Source organism: Ranitomeya variabilis, chromosome 1 (assembly GCF_051348905.1).
Source record: "Ranitomeya variabilis isolate aRanVar5 chromosome 1, aRanVar5.hap1, whole genome shotgun sequence".
Lineage (NCBI taxonomy): Eukaryota > Metazoa > Chordata > Amphibia > Anura > Dendrobatidae > Ranitomeya > Ranitomeya variabilis.
In genome coordinates this window covers 486,556,001-486,574,428 of record NC_135232.1, presented here as the reverse complement: position 1 = coordinate 486,574,428, position 18,428 = coordinate 486,556,001, and the positions used below count along the sequence as shown (strand labels likewise).

General features: G+C 41.7%; 1 protein-coding gene across 3 annotated transcripts in view; it reads right to left on the bottom strand.

Moving 5' to 3' along the window:
* Window positions 1-18,428, bottom strand: part of RNF38 (ring finger protein 38) — a 425,742-nt gene that overhangs the window by 142,511 nt on the left and 264,803 nt on the right. For all 3 annotated transcript variants that reach the window (XM_077251699.1, XM_077251683.1, XM_077251691.1), the window contains exon 2: window positions 4,161-4,231. In XM_077251699.1, coding sequence (XP_077107814.1) covers window positions 4,161-4,231 — 71 coding nt within the window. The remainder of the gene's footprint in view (window positions 1-4,160; window positions 4,232-18,428) is intronic.

The following is an 18,428-nucleotide window of genomic DNA, read 5'->3' as shown; positions in this document are numbered from 1 at the left end:
CGATACCCGTAGCGTCTCCATTTTTCATGATCTGGGGTCGGTTGAGGGCTTATTTTTTGTGTGCCGAGCTGGCGTTTTTAACGATACCATTTTGGTGCAGATGCGTTCTTTTGATCGCCCGTTATTGCATTTTGATGCAATGTCGCGGCGACCAAAAAAACTTAATTCTGGTGTTTCTAATTTTTTTCTCGCTACGCCGTTTAGCGATCAGGTTAATGCTTTTTTTTATTGATATATCGGGCGATTCTGAACGCGGCGATACCAAATATGTGTAGGTTTGATTATTTTTTTATTGATTTATTTTGAATGGGGAGAAAGGGGGGTGATTTAAACTTTTATATTTTTTTATTTTTTTCACATTTTTTTTACTTTTTTTTTTTTACTTTTGCCATGCTTCAATAGTCTCCATGGGAGGCTAGAAGCTGGCACAACACGATCAGCTCTGCTACATAGCAGCGATCTGATGTTCGCTGCTATGTAGCAGAAATGCAGGTGTGCTGTGAGCGCCGACCACAGGGCCGCCGCTTTCATCCTTTTCTAGCATCGCTCCTGTTGGTCTCCGGCAAAAAGTGACCTGTCGGCAGTTCCAGTGTTTCATGAGAGCCTCATTCAGGCTCTCAAAAACTTGCATTGATTGAGCTCTTCTGATGTAACTTCTGATATCTGGCCAGTCAGAAGTTATGGGCACAATATGGGGTTGTGGGCCCAAAACGGCATCTTTAAGAAATGAAGCAGCTGGAGGGTGAGTAAAAGAACAAGGGCAGAGGGCTTACATTTAACGTGCCACTCCAGAGCTGCAAAGAAAAAATAAAAGCTCAGTGGTGCTTTAAAGAACAAGAAGTGCAATTCTAGAATAGCCCCAGTTGTAGATAGTATAACGTGGCACTACTGGGAGGGTGCTCAAGTAGCTTCCCAAACCAATATGTAAAACAAGATACAACTTAAGTAATCTGTGAAAAGTTCTTTAATGCAGTCCCAAAACAAAACAGACGTTTCGGTCCTAAACAGACCTTCATCAGTGTGCAGCCTGCTCAATAGGAATGAGAAAATGTATAGACAGCGCTGTGCAAAAATACACCTGTTAAGACCTGAATGGACAAAATAAGACTGGTGTTCAAATGGGTAATCCACCCAAAGTCCTAGTTCAGATGCGTTTCCCAATCAAATATAGGTATTATCCGTTGTCCACCAGGTGTGAGGTATAAGTTGTACCAGTGGTGGTCAGTGGGTGCGCGTCCTTATCCAATGCAGTATCCGAAAAAAAAATGCCCAGTGTGAACTTAGCTTAAGTCATTTTCTGATGACAAATTCGCTTTAAGAAATTCAAAACTTTTTTTTCTTAAGTTCAGCAGCATGCTGATATGGTAAGATTACCATTCTAGACAGTGAGTCATATTTTATTGCAGTCATGCCACACAAGAAAGGTCCTGCCTCTCTTTTCCTTCTGATCACAAATACCATTAATTCATTACACTTGTAAATGAAGCTATGGGTACCGTCACACAGTACCATTTTCATCGCTACGACGGCACGATCCGTGACGTTGCAGCGTCGTATGAATATCGCTCCAGCGTCGTAGACTGCGGTCACACTTTGCAATCATGGCGCTGGAGCGATGCCGAAGTCCCTGGGTAACCAGGGTAAACATCGGGTTACTAAGCGCAGGGCCGCGCTTAGTAACCTGATGTTTACCCTGGTTACCAGCGTAAACGTAAAAAAAACAAACAGTACATACTTACATTCCGGTGTCTGTCCCCCGGCGTTCTGCTTCTCTCCACTGTGTAAGCGCCATAGCCGGAAAGCAGAGCGGTGACGTCAGACGTCACCGCTGTGCTCGCTTTCCGGCTGGCCGGCGCTCACAGTGCAGAGAAGCTGAGACGCCGGAGGACAGACACCGGAATGTGAGTATGTACTGTTTGTTTTTTTTACGTTTACGCTGGTAACCAGGGTAAACATCGGGTTACTAAGCGCGGCCCTGCGCTTAGTTACCCGATGTTTACCCTGGTTACAAGCGAACACATCGCTGGATCGGTGTCACACACAACGATCCAGCGATGTCAGCGGGTGATCAAGCGACGAAAGAAAGTTCCAAACGATCTGCTACGACGTACGATTCTCAGCAGGGTCCCTGATCGCTGCTGCGTGTCAGACACTGCGATATCGTAACGATATCGCTAGAACGTCACGGATCGTACCGTCGTAGCGATGAAAATGGCACTGTGTGACGGTACCCTAAGAGCAAATCCCAGGTGCTCTATCCCTATACAACCTATTTCTCAAATTTTTATTGTATTTCTGCAAATCTACTCAGCATACTAGAGACTAGATTTTACTGTCGGTGGAATGCTGCTTGCTTGTCTGAACAGGAATTTAGAGTGGTAGTCTACAGAAAGAAGCTAGTTGGTTTCCATTAGAAGGTTGGGTCAGGGAAGGTAAGTCAAAGCATAAACAGGTGCTTCTCACAAAATGAGAATATCATCAAATGGTTAATTTATTTTAGTTCTTCAATACAAAAAGTGAAACTCATATTATATAGAGTCATTACAAACAGTTACAAACAGAGTGATCTATTGTAAGTGTTTATTTCTGTTAATGTTGATGATTATGGCTTACAGCCAATGAAAACACAAAAGTCATTATCTCTGTAAATTAGAATAATTAACAAAAAACACCTGCAAAGGCTTCCTAAGCATTAAAAAAGATCCCTTAGTCTGTTTCGGAATGACACGTTCAGTCATGGCTGCTGCATGGTCAACGTGACATTAGAGCTGCACCCAGTACAGGATAACTAGAACAGTGGCAGAGACTCATTGCTGGACAAGGGGACAGTGAGTAAAGTGTGATTTTTTTTTAACCAAACTGTGCCAGGGAACCTGCTTTCTTCTGAAAAGGGACAACCCCTATAACTCTTATGTACAGGATTCTCTGATTTGCATGGACTTATTACAATCAGTACTATCATAGAATCATAAAATTATAGAATTTTAGAGTTGAAAGGATCTCAAGGGTCATCGTGTCCAACCCCCTGCTCAATGCAGGATTCACTAAACCATCTCAGACAGGTGTCTGTCCAGCCTCTGTTTGAAGACTTCCATTGAAGGAGAACTCACCACATCTCGTGGCAGCCTGTTCCACTCATTGATCGCCCTCACTATAGAATCAGTATTTAGAAGTAGTTCTTGTAAAGGGAATACCTCCATCATAAGGCCTTCAAGATGTGGCATATAATACTTCATAAAATGGAGCTATAGAAATTCTATTTGCCACTTTCTAGTCTCTGGTGGGCAAATGTTACCTTAAAGGGAGTAATCAGAACAAAATCCATATCCATAAGGCCAACTCATCTTCTTGCACAATGGAACAGAAAAAATATAAGTAAACAAAGGTAGGTTGGCACAATAATCTTGTCGAATCTTGCTATATGATGCCATCTATCTATATGGCTGCTTTGTACTTATGCTTAGTAGCTTCAAGATCACAGATACCACAATATCTAGCTATGGAGCTTCTACGCAGTGGCTCAGTGGTTAGTGCTGGGTTCCTGGGTTCAAATCCCACCAAGGACAACATCTGCAAGGGGTTTGTATCTTCTCCCTGTGTTTGTGTGGGTTTTCTCCTGGTTCTTCTATTTCTTCCCACACTTCAAAGACATACTCATAGGGAAAAATTGGAACCCCAATGGGGACAGTGATACAAATGTCTTTGAAGTGCTGAGAATATGCTGATGGATATGCAAGCATAATAAATAAAGATAGATACAGAATGCACAAAAAATATATATCCACCATGTTTCAGAGCTAGGCTTTGTAAAGTACATCTTATTATCCATTCATGTCACCTTCACCTTTGTTTGCTGCATTTCTTATTTTGTGCCTCTTTGACAATTACTTTCTGTTAATGCCTTTATCCTTAGACACAGCAATGCACATGAATAAATATATTAGGTTATATGTAGACACATATTTGAATTTCATGAGAAACATTCTTTAATAAAGGTTAAGCTTCCTCCTTAAGGCATCTGAGACTCCCGGGCTGTGCGCTGAAATGTTTAATGCACTTCTCGCCATGTGGTATTGCTTAAGTAATGAGCAATTATTGAATTTCTTTTTAAAGTGTGAAAGGTTGTCATGTTATTTATGAGCTTTTAAGGGCACATGTACCTTTTCGCTGTCATCGTTGCATATGTGGTCTTGATGTACTGGCTGACACTGAAACGAGGGGCCCAAATGACCTGCAAAAGAAAAATAATAAAAGAGGTATATCACTCATTGTTGCAAATGGCTCTTAAAAGGTGGCTGTGCATACACTATTAAACCCACAGTAAAATGAAGTCACATACTTAGTTTTACCATGTTCATTTGTATTAAAAATGGTCAATTTATATTAGAAATGCCATTCAATACATGGGCAGTGTGTTACCATAATTAGCAGGAAGAGCTCAACCGATTGATATATAGGGAAAAATTCAGTATACCTTTTATTTAAAAGCACTGAAATCCCTGCTCATTTTTGGGTTTAACAGCAGTCGAGAGGTGGAGCTAATCTGTGATTGACAGCCTTCTTTATACTTGTGTGTTTACAAAGATAACTGTCAGTCACTAATTAGGGCCACCCCCTTAACATCTATGCGTAGAATGAGCAGGAATTTCAATGACGAAAATACAAGTAAAGCTGGTCATACTCATTAGATGGCTGTTGGCCAAATGATGCTTTGGCTCGTCGTTCGGCTGATCGTTTGAATGACAGACAAGCCAGCCAGCCCTATGATGCAAAGGAGTGCTCATTTGGCTGAGCGCTCCTATGTTCTCTAGGAGAAAGCAGCCAACAGACATCTCTGCCAACCTATCTCTGGGAGAACATAGCGATTGGTAACTGGATCGACATTTCACCCCACGATCAGCCTCAATACACATCAGAGTATCGATATTGGTGGGTTCGGACAACATTAGCCTAATGTGTGCAGTGGGTCTAAGGCTAGGGCTCACACACCACTCAAATCACAGTGCTGCAATGCAACATCACATCTAATGATTTCCAATGGTATCACATAACCATCTGTGTCTGCAACAGAGTTGCAAATGTTTCCAGATGTGTTTGGTTTTTGGTCACTGGTCACAAGTCACACGCAAATCACTTGCCATAAACAGTTGCATGTGACTTTCGTGCAACACATGTCAACAAGTGGCCTGTGATATATGTGATGCAGTAACCCCTGTAACAGGTAGGGGGCGCTGCATGGTCTCCCCGGGATCTGCACGGAGTTGTATTGAGGCCGTGAGAATTGACCTGCAGTGATGTCAGGATCACGTGACCAGTCCATGTGATCCATTACTGTGGGTGTGGTTACAGGTACATAACGTGACCAGAGTGTGGGTCACATGTTCCTGTGTGGTTCCAGTGTTTGGACCTGAAGGGTCCAAGTGCAAAATCCCTGAGGGAGTTCCTGAGGGCTCGGTGTGTTCCTGTGTTGGAAGCCTGAGAGGAGGCTTCCTGGAAAGCACCTGCTGGCGTGGGAGGTCCTAGGAGGAGGACCGGATCCCGGAGCAGTGCACAGTGGAACTGGGGAAGCTGGAGTCCTTCGGTGAGGTCTGGACTAACTAGTGTGTGCCGGCCAGGCAAGTTGGTGATCCCTGTAAGGCAGCTTACCCGGAGGTGTGGACTGGCGAGGAGTCAGCAGGTGGAGCCGGAGCTCCCGTCAGGTATCGTACAGGCCGGTAGTGCTTGTGAAGTTCTATGAACTGTGTGGTCTCCCTTGGGAACTGGTTAAGGGAGGACCAGCGTGTTAGTGTCCGTGAGGCAAAGCCGTACACTGAAGTGTTAGAAGCTGCAAGTAAATATCACCAGTTGGTGCCTGTTGTGTTTCATGTTATGAACTGTGCGTACCCCGGTTTATGAGGCTTAATAAACCGCATGGACTGCTTTGTTTTATAAACCCGTGCCCGTGTGCTTGAATATCGCGGCCAAGTGAGTGTTCCCCAACACTCTCAGTAAGAGAAACCTTACAGGCCCTATACTGAATCTTTCCTCAAAAAATAAATATCACACTGTTCGGTACCTCCTGATTTATAGATTTCTGCTGGCAGATCAGTTTGTTTATTTAACCCCTTCACCCCCGGAGCTTTTTCCGTTTTTTCATTTTCGTTTTTCGCTCCCCTCCTTCCCAGAGCCATAACGTTTTTATTTTTCTGTCAATATGGCCATGTGAGGGCTTATTTTTTGCGGGACGAGATGTACTTTTGAACTATACCATTGGTTTTACCATGCCATGTAACAGAAAACGGGAAAAAAATTCCAAGTGTGATGAAATTGCAAAAAAGTGCAATCTCACACTTGTTTTTTGTTTGGCTTTTTTGCTAGATTCACCAAATGCTAAAACTAACCTGCCATTAATATTCTCCAGGTCATTACGAGTTCATAGACAGCTAACATGTCTAGGTTATTTTTTATCTAAGTGGTGAAAAAAAATTCCAAAATTTGCTAAAAAAAAAAAAAACAAAATTTGCGCGATTTTCCGATACCTGTAGCGTCTCCAATTTTCATGATCTGGGGTCGGTTGAGGGCTTATTTTTTTGCGTGCCGAGCTGGCGTTTTTAGTGATAGCATTTTGGTGTAGATACATTCTTTTGATCGCCCGTTATTGCATTTTAATGCAATGTTGCGGCGACCAAAAAAACGTAATTTTGGCGTTTTTATTTTTTTTCTCGCTACACCATTTAGCGGTCAGGTTAATCCTTTGTTTTTATTGATAGATCGGGCGATTCTGAACGTGGCGATACCAAATATGTGTGTGTTTTTTTTTTTTTTTTTATTGTTTTGTTTTGATTGGGGCGAAAGGGGGGTGATTTGAACTTTTATATATTTTTTTTTTTTTTATATTTTTAAACACTTTTTTTTCTTAATTTTGGCATGCTTCAATAGCCTCCATAGGAGGCACTACACGATCGGCTCTGCTACATAGAGGTGAAATACAGATCACCTCTATGTAGCAGAAAGGCAGGTGTACTTTGAGCGCCGACCACAGGGTGGTGCTCAAAGCAATCGGCCATCAACAACCATAGAGGTCTCAAGGAGACCTCTGGTTGTTATGGCAATGCACCGCTGACGGGGGTCAGCGGTGCGAGCACCTCCGGCCGCGCGGCCTGGAGCGCTAGTTAAATGCCGCTGTCAGCGCTTGACGGCGGCATTTATCTAGTTAATGGGCGCGGGCGGATCGCGATTCCGCTCGCGCTCATTGCGCGCACATGTCAGCTGTACAAAACAGCTGACATGTCGCGGCTTTAAGGTGGGCTCACCGCCGGAGCCCACCTTAAAGCAGGGGATCTGCCAGCTGACGTACTATTCCGTCAGCTGGCAGAAAGGGGTTAAAGTGACAGATTCCCTTTAAGATCAAAGTTCCAACTGTAATATAACGGAGCAATAGTCATTGGGATGCGTGTCAATGAATTATTCCATACAATTTAAATGAAAATGATTTTCAGTTATCCTTTCTGTACACATCAAAATACAATGCATGGTAAAATGATAGTATTTGCAGTTTTGTCCATTTGTTTCTCTTGGTAAGCAACTTTGGTCAACCAGGTACAGTGGGGAAAATAAGTAATTGATACACCACCGATTGTACAAGTTTTCCCACCTACAAAGAATGGAGAGGTCTGTAATTTTTATCGTAGGTACACTTCAATTGTAAGAGACAGAATCTAAAAATAAAAGACAGAAAATCACATTGTATGATTTTTAAATAATTAAATTGCATTATATTGCATGAAATAAGTATTTGATCACCTACGAACCAGTAAGAACTCTGGCTCTCACAGACATGTTACTTTTTCTTTAAGCAGCCCTCCTACTCTGCACTCATCACCTGTATTAATTGCACCTGTTTTAACTCATTACCTGTATAAAAGACACCTGTCCACACACTCAATCACACACTAACCTCTCTTTCATGGCCAAGACCTCAAAGCTGTCTAAGGACACCAGGTACAAAATTGTAGACCTGCACAAGGCTGGGATGGACTACAGGACAATAGGCAAGCAACTTGGTGAGAAGGTAACAAATGTTGGGGCAATTGTTAGAAAATGGAACCCAAGATCACTGTCAATTTTCCTTGGTCTGGGGCTCCATTCAAGATCTCGCCCTATGGGGTAAGGATGATCCTGAAAATGGTCATGAATCAGCCCAGAACTACATGGGAGGACTTGGTCAATAACACACTACACAGTCATGGATTAAAATCCTGCAGGGCAATTAAGGTCCCCCTGCTCATGCCAGCACATGTTCAGGCCCATTTGAAGTTCAACAATGACCAACTATATGCTCTAGAGGACGCATGGGCGAAGGTCATGTGGTCAGATGAGATCAAAATAGAACCTTTTTGGTATCAACTCCACTCGCCGTGTTTAGAAAAGAAGAAGGATGAATACAACCCCAAGGAAACATCATATTTTGGGGGTGCTTTTTCTGCAAATGGGACAGGACAACTGCACCGTATTGAAGGGAGGATGGATGGGGTCATGCATTGCACGATTTTGGCCAACAACCTCCTTCCCTCAGTAACAGCATTGAAGATGGGTCATGGCTGGATCTTCCAACATGACAATGACTCGAAACACACAGCTAGGTTAACTAAGGAGTGACTTCAAGGCATTTCAAGGTCCTGGAGTGGCCTAGCCAGCCTCCAGACGTGAACTCAAAAGAAAATCTTTTGAGGGAGCTGAAATTCAATGTTGTAAAGCGACAGCCCTGAAACCTGAAAGACCTGTATGGAAGAGTGAGCCAAAATCCCTGCTGCAGTGTGTGCAAACTTGGCAGTGACAGGTATTATATGCGAGGGTCGCTATGTGTCCCCCAGGATGCGCATAGAAGCATAATAAGGCCGATGGAGTGCATTGCAGGCACAGATGGTTACAATGGAGAATAAATGTTAGTGTGGTCTTGGATAAGTTATTTGCCCAAGGCAGATTTAAGAAAACCTGGCATGGGCTTTTATTTTTGAAGCGAACTACAGGATGGTAGTGGTGCGGTTCGGTCCTTCCAGGCCAGGTCTTACAAGTGGCCCATGGACACAGATTTCATTTAAAAACCCTGCAGCAAAGGGTTGGGTGTGACAGTCTTGGTTTGCAAACTGCAAAGCAGGTGGCTCTGCAAGGCTCTGCCTATGTGAAGTAACACGGAGCCAAGCGAAGCCAAAAGGCCTGGCACCCCTCAGCGTGACACGGTGGTGTAGTCGCCCACAGAAACCGGTCTCAGATATGGACTTTCTTGACTCCCGGCTGCGATCCATTTGTTTTCTGTTTGTGGGTACATTGGACATTAAAGACACTTTGTTTTGAACTTTCCTTTGGTCACTGCTTGTCTGTCACACTGCACCAACCCCGCTGCACTACAACTTATTTAATGCAATAAAATGCAAATTAATTATGTAAAAATAATACAATGTGATTTTCTGGAATTTTTTTAGATTCTGTCTCTCACAGTTGAAGTGTACCTTTAATAAACGTTACAGAACTCTACATTCTTTGTAGGTGGGAAAACTTGCACAATCAGCTGTGTATTAAATACCTATTTCAGCCATTGTAAGATTATACCAATAGTGACAATGCAAGCAGTTATGGCCTCATGCCAACTTTTGTTGTAGATGGTAAAGAATGAAAGTGGGGATCTTCATCATTTACACATAAAAGCCTACTGAACTTTACAGTACAAGAACAATGATCATACACATTGTTATTGTTGCGTTTGTGTCTGAACCCTCTCCTGTGAACTCTGCCGCTAGGTAGTGCTGTTATACATTAGTCTGTCTGGGACTTGTGTTTCCGCCAAGATAGGAAGTCTATGTCTTGTTGCAGGGTGCTGATTATCTGTTGCAATCCACTCTACTATGAGCCTTGAGTGGGGCCACTCCCTAATTAAACCCCCAACGGCTACTTCTGGCTGCTGGTTATAACTTGCAACTACCTGATGCTTCTCTATTCCTAGTATCCTGAGTATCCTGTATTTTTTTGGTGTACCGTTTTTGACCTCGGCTTGTATTTTGGCTTCCTGTTTCTCGATTTTGTCTGTGACTTTGATCTCCGGGTAAAGAGCTGCCTTTAGACCCTTCTTTCTGGCAGGTTGCCCCACTGGCCAGCAGACACTTCATATAGGGAACCCTGCATAAATTGAGATCCATGTTTAGTGGTCAAAGGGTAAATGCCACGGTGACATTTGCAAAGTCTGTCCATGAAAGTTTTGATAGCCAGGCTACTAAAGAACTCCATTACAGTTAACTACTCTTAACTCCTGATGGAAACCAATAGCAATTAATAGAAGTTGTCCACATCAAATTGTAAAAGAAATATGATATCTACAGTAGATGAAACCAGTATGCTGTATTTTGGACAAGGAATAAACAAATAAAATGATGAAATAAAAATACAGCATTTAATGTCCTTTGTATACATTTTCGAAAGATGAACTTGCAATGAGTGAACATTATATTATCCCACTAATAAATCACTGGAATATCAACTCTCATAGAACATCTGGTTAACCTGTATACAGAACCCATTACAGTAGCCAAAGCATCGTCCATGACCTTTCTAGCAGACTATGATTTGCTGGACATTCTTCGGAGACCTGTAACAATATGTTGTGTGACATTTGTGAATGTCACTGACTTGTTTTATAATAAAAGTATCTTGTTTACAACTATCCAACCAAAACTTTGCTTACTACTATTAAAAGAGTTTTGCCCTTCCGCATGTCCCGCATGTCTAGAGTTTAATGAACATCTCAACTAACTAAAGGGTCTTTTACATGGGCCAATAATGTTGGTTAATGAATGTTAGTCGCACCCCACTGTTGGCCATGCACAAATCTTCTGTCATTTGATTGTATTTTTTATGTGCAAATTAAAATCATAGTTTGTTTAAAGTACGTAACTCTGTGTAAACAGGGATGTTCTGCCTATAATGATAAAACTGTATGATAACGATTGCACTGACAATTGCTCGGTCACAGTACCAATGGTCGCTCCATGGAAATAGAACTAAATGAGCCCCAATTGACTCTTACAATTTTTTGCTGAGTAAATACATGGTCTGGCAGAGCAGGAAGTCTAGCTACTTTCACACTAGCGTCGGGCTCGGCCCGTCGCTGTGCATCGGCCGACGTTCCCGACGCTAGCGTTGTCTCCGCCGCACAACGGGGGCAGCGGATGCATTTTTCCAGCCCATCCGCTGCCCCATTGTGAGGTGCGGGGAAGTGCGGGGAGGTGGGGGCGGAGTTCCGGCCGCGCATGCGCGGTCGGAAAAAGCGGACCGTCGGGAGCAAAAAACGTTACATGTAGCGTTTTTTGCTCCCGACGGTCCGCCACTGCACGACGCATCCGTCGCACGACGGGTGCGACGTGTGGCAATCCGTCACAATGCGTCGCTTAATGTTAATCAATGGTGAAAAAACGCATCCTGCAAACACTTTTGCAGGATGCGTTTTTTCGGCAAAACGACGCATTGTGACGGAATGCAGTTAACGCTAGTGTGAAAGTAGCCTAAGAGGCCGACTCATCAAAGCTTTTTTACCACTTTGACTCAACACCACCAAAACAGTTAGAGCCAGGCGGTAAGTGATGTGGCTACACCCGCCAACACAGACAAAAAAAAATGTTGATGCTTTATAGGTCAGAATTGCTACTCTAGTATCCAATTGAAGTAGCATTTCTGGAGCACTATATGCCACTTACTAGAGTTGCCAAATTCATAAAGTGGCATGCACCTCTTAATTAATTTAGCTCACTCTATTTCACCAAGACTGACATAGTGCCAAAGAGTATATTCATAAAAATGCTACAAAAATGGCTTATCAAATGTTCAAAAGAATCATCCTATTCATTTCAATGAAAAATTACTTGCTGTTTGTATGTTCCGTCTTTAAAGCATCTTTTATGTGTTTCATACTTTCAAAGGTGCATATCGCTTAAAAGAAGTGTCCTGTCCATTTTCTGGTAGGAAGACACTACATACTGTTACGCTCGCAGGTGGAGCACGTGGTTTGCGTACCCACTGTGCCACAGGGTCGCACCTGTGTAGGAGGAGGCTTAGCTAAGTGGCTACCTGGTGTTGACTGGGGTTCACTGATGTTGGAGACAGCTTGGGCTCCAAGTAGCCACAGGTACCACTCCTAGGCAGTCGCCGGTACTGCAGCTGCCGATCCCAGGGGTCGGGTTCCCTGACATGGGGAGACAAGACTGGAGTCACTGACTAGCAGGATACGGAGTCTGACAGACTGCACGTACATCTTGGATCTAGAAGATAGGTTCTTGTTCGCACATGCAGTTAACAGGAAAGAGATCTTGAGATGGCCGCACTAGGACCAGGGACACGGACTCAGGACTGTCAGGACTGGCTGGCAAATGTGGGGGAAAACCACTGTTTCGGTGCACAGCAGAGCTCGGAAGGCAAGGAGCTCCATTTAGCTTTTTGAATGCAAAATTTGCTGGAACAATTAGCGAACACCATGTCGTGTTTGGAGAGCCCCTAATGTGCCTAATCAGTGGAAACCCCCCACAAGTTACCCCATTTTGGAAACTAGACACCTCAAGGAATGTATTTAGATGTGTGGTAATTACCTTGAACTCCCAGGTGCTTCACAGAAGTTTATAACGTTGAGCCATGAATATAAAATACAAAAAATAATTTTCTCGACAAAAATGTTTTTCAGCACCACATTTTGCATTTTCATAAGGGTAACAGGAGATATTGCATCATACAATTTGTTGTGCATTTTCTCCTGAGTACACTGATACACCATAAGGCTGCAGTCACACTAGCAGTATTTGGTCAGTATTTTACATCAGTATTTGTAAGCCAAAACCAGGAGTGGAACAATTAGAGGAAAAGTATAATAGAAACATATGCACCACTTCTGCATTTATCACCCACTCCTGGTTTTGGCTTACAAATACTGATGTAAAATACTGACCAAATACTGCTAGTGTGATGGCCGCATAAGTGGCAGAAAACTACTGTTTGGGTGCACGGCAGCTCTCGGAGAGTAAGGAACGTCATTTGACTTTTTGAATGTAAAATTTGCTGGAATCATTAACGGACGCCATATTGCATTTGGAGAGCTTCTGATGTGCCTAAATAGTGTAAATCCCTACAAGTGACTCTATTTGGAAATTAGACTCCTCAAGGAATGTATTTAGATGTTTGGTGAGCACCTTAAACCCCAGGTGCTTCACAGAAGTTTATTACGTTGAGCCATGAAAATAAAAAAAATCACATTTCCCCCACAAAAAATGTCATTTTAACCCCAAAATATTTTTTTCACAAGTGTGACAGGAGAAATTGCACCACACAACTTGTTGTGCAATTTCTCTTGAGCATGTTGATACTTCATATGTGGGGGAAAACTACAGTTCTTTTGAGGCACAGTGCAAAGCTCAGAAGGGAAGAAGTGGCAAATTGGAGTCCAGATTTTTTCTGGAATGCTTCGAGGGTGCCATATCACAATGGCAGAGTCACTGAGGTGTCAGAACAATGATGAAATTATGACATCACGGGGTCTCTGATCCAAGGGATGAGAGGGTATTTTTTCCCTTTGCCTGCTCCTGAAATGCTGTGATTCAGTTTGATTGCAGCATTTAGGGGGATATAGTCTCCATACATCTAAGGTCGAAAAGGCGAGCCAGAGCCCAGTGCGGTTTGCACAGGAAAGGAGGAGGATCATGAGGACGCTGTTGCAGCTGAGGCGTGAGCATGCCGGCGTCCCTGCATGGAGGGAGGAGGGGAACCATGCAAGGTTGCCGGCCACAGATGTTACACATACTATATACTTAAGAGACACATACAGAAGAGGGGCCCTGTGCAAGAACAGTGTATGGGCCCTTTGCAATCCAATAGTTCATCATAATGCACAATTCTATCTGCTATGGATGTGGACATGGGCTTCTTTACTTCTTCGGCTCCAGGTTGCACCAATGACATGTCAGCCCCTGATACTATGTAATAGAAGACAATAGAAGGCTAATAAAAAGTCCCAGGTGTCTTTTTGTGCATTCTGTAAGCATTTTTGCCTTAAAAAATGCAAGCATTTTATTAAATGCTTAATGGAGTTTAAAAAAAAACCAAAACAGAAAAATGCCAATGAAAAGAAGTTCATAAAATGCTGGAGAATGTTAACGCTGGTGAAAAACAGTGTTGTCAAAGCAAATCAGGAAACAAACAAAAGGCTTACAAAATGCTGAGATGACACCAGAGACACTTATTCCTAAAGTGTTTTCGGCTTGAAAAACTGACTTTTTAACACTGGAAAACGACGCAGTATGAACATACCCAAAGTAAAACTTCAGCTAATGGCTCCAGAGCAGAGTGATTTCAGAATACTAAGTGTCATTTTGACCAGTTCTCCTGTATGGCCTAATTGCTTTGTTGTTTCCCATAATGGAAGGATTTATAGTGTAAAGAGGACCTTGAAAGCTTGCAGTTGAAAGAGCAGAGTTAATGAATTAACAGTCTTGATTTTCTAATCCCCTTTGGAAGTAGTTATATGGAACTGAGGTTATTTCATATGCAGCAAGAACCAGTTGCAATAGAAAAGTTGGGCCCCTGTGCGATAACTCTGATCTGATCTGTCCATTTAACACTTTAGCTGCCATGGTAAATAATACCAGAAGCGGAAAGGAAGTGGTTTGCCAGAGAGAGAGAGGCATCCTATCAGGTGACTGAGGCTTTGTACTCTACCTTTTGTGTAAACTGACTCTCAAGTTCAAGTTTTTACTCTCAGTCCATTCCTCAGGGTGCCCACGGCACCATAATCTCTTACATAGCCAAGGTGGCAGAGACATAACAAGTTCCCTCCCTCTGTTCTTTTTTTTCAGGGTGAACTAATCCAATAATAAGAAAAAAGATCTCTCTAGAGAATGTATAAACATAATTAATCTTTATTGAATTGACAACAAGAAGAAAATTTACAAAAACATGAAAAACAAAAATAGGGAATAGTAGTGACTTGGAAAAAACAATGACAACAATACTATTCCTCATTTTTGTTTTTAATGTTTTTAGAAATTTTCTTCTTGTTGTTATTCAATAAAGATTAATCATGTTTATACATTTTTTCTTATTATTAGATTAGTTTGCATGTGACTACCTATTACTCTTAAGGCCTACGTGGTTATACGGGTCACCATGCAAGTCATGGGAGGAACAAAAGTAAAGGGGAATTAAGCAAAACTAAATCGTGAGGGATCCTCTGTAAGGAAATGTTATGTGGAGGAAGACTGCTAATGTAAGCACATATCAGTGTGCAACATCATGAAATCAATGATATTTAAAAATATACATTCTGACAGATTTATTTGGTAAGATAAAACCATTTTTTATTCTAAGTACAACTGAATACTTCAGAAATGTAGAAATGTCTATTCTGGGCCAAAATACAGCAAATGTTGATTTAGAAATTTTTATTTTAAACCTACTCAGAGCCCAAGATCATCTGAGGCCCCTTGAATTTAAGAACCTCTCTGCATTGAAAAATATAAAAGGAAATCACTCAAATAAGTCAACCAGTAATTTTGGTGTTATTTGTATATAGGCAGGGGCAGTTATAATTTAATAATATGTATTCTGCAGAGAAATACTTGATTCGAGATCTCACTTGGATATAATTTCAGGATATTTGCCGCTGAGAATTCTCATAGAGCGGTTTCCCTTAATATGTATTTATACAGGAATATGTGCAACAATATGAAGAAGAAATGAAAAATTTCAGCTAAATGTTACTTTACGGTTTGAATTATCACATTCAAACATCTGTCAGTCTAATATGGGTGAAAGGATGCATGGTAAATACTGATGACCTAGTAGGAATAGATGCGTAGAAATAGAGTGGAGAATTTGCTTATTGCTATTCATTTTTGTTTTTAACAAGATTACTTTGCGAGGACCAGGCATTTTTGAACCCCTGATGATCTTATTCTCCCAAGTGTTAAGCCACCATCAGAGCTGTTTGCCTCTCCTCTTTCCATTGAAACCTTGTGCACTCTTGAGCATGCATAGGTATGGGGCACTTGGGAGAGACAGCTGTCAGGCAACATCTATCTAGGCGTATGACCAGCTTTGCACAATGAGAAGGGGCTGAGGATGTTAGCTAAAAGTGAACCGATTAACTCATTATGACCCATGACGTCCACTTTTATTATAGGTAACTTAGGAAAGTATGAAGCCGGTTCAGGAGCTGAGCCTTCTTCATTAAAGATGGCGGCTGTATTACAGTGCCTTGCAAAAAATATTCCGCCCCCTGAAACTTTTCAACCTTTTCCCACATATCTTGCTTCAAACATAAAGATACCAAATGTAAATCAACAACAAGTGGAACACAATTGTGAAGTTGAAAGAAATTTATTGGTTATTTTAAATTTTTGTGGAAATTCAAAAACTGAAAAGTGGGGCGTGCAATATTATTCGGCCCCTTTACTTTCAGTGCAGCAAACTCACTCCAGAAGTTCATTGTGGAACTATCACAGAGCAGGTGCATTTATACGGAGACTTGATTACACACAGGTGCTTTATATTTATCATCATTAGGCATTTAGGATAACATTGGATCATTCAGAGATTTTTGATTCTTCACCAAAAATTTACATTTGGTATCTTTATGTTTGAAGCATGATATGTGGGAAAAGGCTGAAAAGTTCCAGGGGGCCGAATATTTTCGCAAGGTACTGTACATAGCCTGCATCTGCCTGTAACTGCAGCAACCAGAACCAGAGCTCCGATTGCTGCCGTCTTACCACACTTAAATGCTGCTGTAAATCTCTGGCAGCAGCATACACAGGGTCATGTAAAAGTTATGATCTAATTTTTTTAACAATGATCTTCAATTAATAGAAAGTTTCACTAGTCTTGTAGCTGGATTCATTGTGGAATAACAACAACAATATTAAAACTTGACTTATTATTCAAATTACATTTTTTAAGGACCCTGTTCCACATAATTTTATTTGTGAAATCTAATATGATCTTTTTCTGGCAATTCTGAAAAGAATAGTGGAAAAGAGAAATAATGTACTCTGCCTGTACTGTACTTACTGCCTTGTGTAGTATAACATATGAGGGTACACAGCTGTGGAGTATGGATGGTAAACTTTGTCAGCCATAAGAAGATATTTAAGTTCTTTGCACTCCCTGACATACTGATGCACATGTATGGGGAAAGGAACTAAGCCCACTCCATACCGGGCAGATGCGGGTTGTGCTGTGCACCCAGCATCTGCCTCTAACAACATCAATCAGAGCTATCCCCAATAGTTGCTGTTTAACAGTTTAGATGCCACTGTCAAGCACTGGTAGTGGCTCCTAAATAGTTTGGTCGTTGGTGCCCTGCATTCACTTTTGACATGATTTTGGGTTGTCAATGGGTTTCTATAGAAACTGATGCCTAATGAAGGCCCCCTGTTGCTACCCTCCTGCTCTTCTTATGAAGCTCAGCCAGTGGTTGGGCTTCATATGAGAATGTCTTTTTCACTATATACTATAATACTGTCTTGCAGTATAAAGTACAAATTAAATGATCCAGAGGGAATTAAAAAAAAGTTTAAATCACCTCTTTTTTCCCACTTCACAAATAACAAAAAAATAATAAAAAAACATATTTGGTATATCCACATCTGTAAAAGTCTGCACTATGAAAAAAAGATTAATTAACCAAAAAAAATTGAAATACCAGTACTGAGATTTTCGGCCACCACACTTCCCACAAAAATGCAATTAACGATCAAAACATCATATGTACTCCAAAATTACTTCTGACCACGGAAAAAAGCCCATCCATAGAAAAACAAAAAAGTTATTGGTCTAAAACAATGGTGACACCTAAAATACTAGGAATATACACTTTGCCCATTTGTCCTTATACCACTTTGCACAAAATATTTAACAATAGCGGAACAAATAGACAAAAACACTAATTTTTCTATGCATTAGCTCTTATTACGCCTGTGGACTTTACTATGCTATGGATGAACTGATGGAAAACGCCAAGCAAAATAACTAGTAGGTTAGTCATAAACTGTCACGGAAATCATTCTGCCAAAACCGCAGGCAACAAAAGTCGCAGCCTGGCTGAAAGATTGCAGCCAGGTATACTATTACCTAAAGCGCTCCAGCATTTCATAGAAAATATACTTTAAAGATCCCCGCGGATTTTCCCTGCGACACTGCAAGTGATTGACAGGTTTCGCCCATATGTACGCACGAGGAAGAAACCGGTCAATCACCAGCAATGGCGCCGGATAAGTCTGGTCACCGGCTACGGTTCCCGGCCGAATCTTCAAAGTATATTTTCTCTGAAACACCTGAGTGTTTCAGAGAATAATAAACTTGGCTACAAATATCAAGCCAGGCTATAATTCATTCTGCTAGAATTTGGGAAGCGTGAATCGCCT